Source organism: Neomonachus schauinslandi, chromosome 3, assembly GCF_002201575.2.
Source record: "Neomonachus schauinslandi chromosome 3, ASM220157v2, whole genome shotgun sequence".
Taxonomy (NCBI): domain Eukaryota; kingdom Metazoa; phylum Chordata; class Mammalia; order Carnivora; family Phocidae; genus Neomonachus; species Neomonachus schauinslandi.
In genome coordinates this window covers 120,446,090-120,452,388 of record NC_058405.1, presented here as the reverse complement: position 1 = coordinate 120,452,388, position 6,299 = coordinate 120,446,090, and the positions used below count along the sequence as shown (strand labels likewise).

Genomic DNA, 6,299 nt, shown 5'->3' with positions numbered 1-6,299 from the left:
TATATATATATATATATATATATATATATATATATATATATATATGCATGTGTGGGGGGGAAATGTCTTAGAGTATAAAACTGTAGAATCTTTTGGGATGTCCACATAGATGATCATATCTCCAAATAATGAGAGTTCTGGGACCAATCCTCAAGCCTTTTCTTTACTTCTTACTTTAGTTTCTAGGACTTCCAGTATAGTGTTGCTTGAAAGTTGATAGTGGACATCTGTGTTTTACTTCATAAAATTTTGTATATTTCTCCTTTCAGTATGATACTTGCTGTAGGTTTTGTTGTCAAAACTTTAATCAGGTTACATAAAAACTGAATTTGTTTTGATAAAAGCTTTCTTCCTACCTATGAGGTGAAGATATGGCCTCTCTACTTTCTCGTCTCTTAATGTGAAATTGCATTTATAAATTTTCCACTGTTAAACCAATCATACATTCCTAGAATAGACCTAAATAGTCATTTTTTATGTGATCAATTTTTTACATTGCTGATATAAACAATTTTTGTCCATTTTTGTCCAGTATTTTAGTTCTATTTTGTTTTGTATTAACCCCATGTATTAGATACTGGTGTAATTTTATACCATTATTATTTGTTTAAACTTAAGAACATGTTTATCATTTTCTTTGTTCAACATTCCTTTTTGCTTCTCAAAGCTTCCTTCTAAGATCATTTTCTGATTTCCTGTTGTGCATTTCTTAAATGTATTTTATTTAAATTGTTTTTTTGGAAGGACCTAGAAGTGATGAGTAGTGATGTTGAGCATCTTTTCATGTGTCATTCTAGGTCATTACTTCTTCTAGGTCATTAATTCTAACATCTAATGTTTTGATGGGTTTGATTTTACCGTTTGTTGTTTCAATTGATTCTTGCTTATGATACTTTATTTTCTCCTGTCTTGTGAATTTTTGTTTTGAGCTTAGGTTTACTGTAACATTTTAAGGCCTGGGCTTGATTTTTTCCTTGCCAAGAGTCAAGATTTAGATAATTTTCTTTACAAAATTCCTTCTAAGACTGATTCATCCTTATAGTCAGGACTTTGGAAACATCTTGACTTGATACCTCTGGGTGCTTTGGCTGCATTGTCTATCTTTTGCATGTGGTTCATCACTTCTGAAATTCTAGACTATGAGATCAGCTGATGTCACCAGAGTGGCCACTTGCTTCAGGGATTTCTTATATCTCTCTGGATTCCTGCATTCTCATTGTTTTCCCCTCTGAGTATTTATCTTATTTCTTGAGCAGTTCATTTATACTGTTTTTTTAATTCAGAAATTTTGATATTTACACCTAGATCATTATTTTATTTTATTTTATTTATTTTATTTTTTTTAAAGATTTTATTTATTTATTTGCGAGAGAGAGAATGAGAGACAGAGAGCATGAGAGGGAGGAGGGTCAGAGGGAGAAGCAGACTCCCCGCCGAGCAGGGAGCCCGATGCGGGACTTGATCCCGGGACTCCAGGATCATGACCTGAGCCGAAGGCAGTCGCTTAACCAACTGAGCCACCCAGCGCCCCGATCATTATTTTATTATGGCATAATTTAAATGTTAAAATGCACAAATCTTAATATACAGCTTGATGAATAACAAAAAAAGTGTGCACATATGTACTTACCATCCAGATCAAGCAATTCGCAACTCATCCCATATCCCTTTTTGTCTTTCATGTCCTTTCTCAGAAGATTTTAAAAGATAGCTACTCTACCATATTCCCAGAAATCAGTGGATTGAATTTTCAATTAAAAGTTAGTCTCCATAAGGGGTGTGTGTGTGTGTGTGTATGTGAGTGTTGACTGGATTTTTAAAGAAGTTTGGTCCTGATCTTCCGATACAGTTTTAAGTTTACTGTTTCTTCACCAGAGCTTAGCATCAATTCCTGGGTTTGTGGTTATGCTTCTCTTGGACTGTGTTTGTGTGACTAGCTAAAGTGTTTAATGTTTTTCTCTCTTAAAGGCACTCCGAGTCATGGGGAGAATAATGCGGGAGTGTTGGTATGCCAATGGGGCAGCCCGCCTAACGGCCCTTCGTATTAAGAAGACTATCTCTCAACTTTGTGTCAAAGAAGACTGCAAAGCCTAATGATGATAATTGTGTTAAAAAGAAATCTCTCACAGCTTTTTTTTTCTCATTTTCCCTCTTTATGTGAATGTTTTTACCTTTTTTTTGGTTGTCGTTCTACCTCAAAGATAATGCAGTACAGTATTTAAGAGCTCAAATGCAGCATGGAAAAAATAACTCTGAAGTCAAGCACAGGCAGGAATTGACTTCATCCCATCTCTGTGTTGTCTTTAATTTTAGTTTGAGAAGCACCACATCAATTCATCTTTTTATTTAATAAGAAAGATATTACAAAAATGTAAAATAAGCTATATAAAACTAATACAAGTCATTAAGGTTTTATTTTACTTGAATCAAGAGCACATGAATGAAGAAAAAGAAATGTAAAAGCATTTTTTTTCTGAGATGAAAACACCTTCATTAAAAAATGTGAACTAGAGAACGTTATATCTCAGCAGAACTTTAGATGATATAATCTGCGGTTTTCTTTCTTTCTTTCTTTCTTTTTTAGTTAAGAAGGATCTTTGAAAAAGATACATATTGCCCTGAACTTTAGTGTCTAAAACACTTAAAAGGGGAACCTCTCAGTTGGAAGATGGAAGTGAGGTCCGAGTAGCCACTGACTTGGCCTCCCCTCTTCCTGCTGTCCTGTTCTTCATAATCCACCACCACACCAACCCCTGAAGCTGTATGAAAGCCACCTCCATTGTTACTTCCTCTCATTTACAAAGGAGACATCCAACAGCTTGAAACATTGAGAAATCCCGCAAGTCACATACCTAGTGGTGGAGCTGGCTCTAGGTCCAAATCTTGTGATAACCCACACTGTAGACTTAGCTAGTTTCCTACTTTCCTGTTAATTCCCATATAGTACTTTTCTCCTTATGCAGAAACAACAGCTTTCATGATGGTATTCGTGGTTTAGTCAGACAGAAGACCAATTGGGTCATTCTGCACAATCATAATGGACCTGCATGAATTCTGAGGACAATATCCCTTGACATTTTCCTCATAGAAATTTCATAGTCTGCCTATTTGTTAGAGAAATATTAATGTTTTCTGAATACTTCCAGAGATTAAATAGGCATAAAGATCCATTGTTAGAAGGGGTCTTTAAGATTTATTTCAGAGGTCCCCACTACTTTTGTACATACACACTTAGAACAGAGGGAGGAGGAAGTAGAAGATATTTTGAGAAAAAATAAGAGAACTCTTCAGTAACTGTAAATAGCTATTTCCCTACCCTTTCAAAATGAGCAAGTAGATGCAAAAGAAGTCTCATGGTACTCTTGCCTTTATTCTACTTCCTGTGGAGACAGAGGTGATGAATTCTGAATAATACATGGAACATTGAATCTTTCTTTCAAATCTGTAATTTTGTTTGGGTAAAAGAGATTTAACATGGTATCTTTTGTTGTTCTAAAACACTGTTTCCTAAGCTCTGTTCCTTAGAACATTCTTCTGGTGAGATGTTCCAAGACCAAAAGCATTCTTTGATAGATTCTTAGAAAGTGATAGTGCACATTAGCATATATCATGTGCTTTGAGGAATCTAGCAGTAAAGAAATGTTGAGTTTTTTTTGAATTAGATTTCCCAAGTTATTTGACCATGGAACCCTTTTATTAAGAGGAGGAGAAACCTTTTTACTATCCCACATTTCAGTGTACTACAAAGCATAACTTGGGTAACAGTGTTTGAAAGGATATATCGATGTATTTTCATGCAGATCACAATGTAGTGACTATAGTTCATTTCGCTATGAAAATATGTTACTGAGCCCATCTTCATTTGACTGGGATGAGATATCGAAGGCAAATATCTGACAGCTGTGGTACTCTTACTAATGCAGTCATCCATTCGTTAAATAAGAAAGGGGACCCCATATCTTCATTGCCACAATATTGGGGCCAATAGAAAAGATGGATAGGTTCTGCCCTCAGAGATTTTAAAGATTAGTTTGGAAATGGGGACCAGGATGTAGGTGTCAGTTAGGGGGAAGGAAATAAATTGACAAAGTAGGGAGTCTTGAGTTCCGTATGACAGTGGGTTCTGGAAGTTACTTTCAATTTGCAAAACATTTAGAAGGTATCTTTATTGGGCTATTGCAGACAATCTAAATTATATAAGCAGTTTTTTAAAATGCATATGTGAAAGGATTTTAAAAAGAGCTTACGTGAAGGGGTAATCTTGCTTATGCTTGTTACCTTGATTTCTTGTAGATTGTTTTTGAATATATGAGAATGAAATTATTTATTTACTGTGGTTGTACTATAGTTAAATGGCTGTTCAAATAAATAAGAATAATATTTCCTGTTTTATTCACTAATGTTGGGTGAATATACTTAAGTTTTGAAAGAATGTTTTAACATCTCCATTTTCCTCGACACTATGTTTTGTAATTTATTTGGATGTGTCCAAATAGAACTCCATATTTTTATTGGTTCAACTTTTACTCTAGAGAAATCTATACATTCTGAGATGTTTTTCTTGTTTTCGTGTTAGTTTACTGTAACTTCTAACTGACAAGTCTTATATCTTAATTACCAAACACACTTTTTAAGGAAAGAGGTAGGTCAACAAAAATGATCAAAAAGTTAAAAGTTCTCATTTTTTCTTAACTCTGAACATGATTATAAATAGAAAATGCTCACAAGAACAGGATAAAGTTTAGAGCATAAAACAAATTTATTGTATTATACCTATACTGTTAAATTTCATATTATTTGTTTTCGACGGAGTGTCATCGTGTAATATTTATTTCTTTTGAATTGTGTTGTAAGCAAAAAATATTCTTAGGCTCAATGTGTCAGTGTTCTTTGCTCCTTTCAAATATTTTGACTTTGGGTATAATATAAAGCTTGGGAAATTGCTATTTATGAAATGTCAGTACTGTATAAAGTGGTGCAACATCACTTTTTAAAATAAGAGAAACATTATTTGTTGTCAGTATTACAGCATGAACTTGTTGCCTTTAAGCTACATGTTCAAGGGTGTAATTGGTAGAGTTCTGTTGTGTGCTTTCTTCTCTGTCTAAAATATTTGGCATGTCACATCTAGAATTCTTAATTTATGTTCTGACTTGAAAGTTAAGTGAAACATGACTGTGTCGTGCACTATTTTAGGCATAGCACTTGCTTTTCATCTTTATACTTTCAATTAACTTTGCATTTTAAATTTTCATGATTGTATGAAAATAGTAACCTGGTTGCAGTGTCTGAAGACTTCAAAATCAGCTTTTATTTTAAAATGAAGATCTACAATAGATTCATTAGGTTACAAGTTCCATAAGAATTTATTATTCTTAATACTTCTACTTTAGTAGAATTATTAAACAAAACTACTACTGTGCTGGAATTTTGCCACCATGTGACTTACTGGGGCAGAGAAAACTCAGGGCTGTCTTAGAGTTTACGCAAAAATACCAGGGAACCTACTGAGCAAATCACCTGAAAGCAGGGAGCCCCCATTTGCTGTTATATGAAGTTCCAACTTAAAATTGCTTAGCAGGGAATACTTTCTGATTATTTATTTAAAATATATATGGAGTTTTTTTTAAAGATTTTATTTATGAGAGAGAGACAGAGGGCACGAGTGGAGGGGAGAGGCAGAGGGAGAGGGAGAAGCAGACTCCCCGCTGAGCAGGGATCTCAGTGCGGGGCTGGATCCCAGGACCTTGAGATCATGGCCTGGGCAGAAGGCAGATGCTTAACCACCCAGGCACCCTGGAGATGTTTTTTGTTTCAATAAGTTTATTTAAACTATGGATATGGGATTTTATTTCCCATCAGGAAATTGAGAAAGTAACAGTAACAAGTGAATCAAGTTGATGGCGGTTGATTTCTTCAATACGCATTCCTTTAAGTAAATTTACAAATACAGCATTTTAGGTTACTTTGAAATATTTAAGAATTCATCTTAAAATGGTGTCAGTATGGTTTTCGAAGATATTCTAAATATCTTTTCTTTTGTGAAACCTGCTCCTACTGTGTGTGACGCTGTTCTGTATTAGCTCCCTCCATAAGGCGATACCTAACGGGACTTTATGCACTATTTAGTGAAGACAGTCATCCCTTCGCTTCTGATGGCCTCTTTTATACATAGAAGAAAATATGTTGGTTGGAATACAAAAGTTTTGTTAAAAACGTTACTATTAAGTAGAATTTCCATAATAGGCAGTTTTTCAAAGTGTGTCAATGCAATTTTTCCAATATTTGACACTCTTTTT

At 34.4% G+C, this 6,299-nt stretch overlaps 1 protein-coding gene across 3 annotated transcripts in view; it reads left to right on the top strand.

Annotated features, from left to right (window-relative positions):
• Window positions 1-2,094, top strand: part of ACVR1C (activin A receptor type 1C) — a 40,366-nt gene extending 38,272 nt beyond the window's left edge. For all 3 annotated transcript variants that reach the window (XM_021703042.1, XM_021703041.1, XM_021703040.1), the window contains one exon: window positions 1,969-2,094. In XM_021703042.1, the coding sequence (XP_021558717.1) occupies window positions 1,969-2,094 (126 nt within the window). The remainder of the gene's footprint in view (window positions 1-1,968) is intronic.
• Window positions 2,095-6,299: the final 4,205 nt, after the last annotated feature.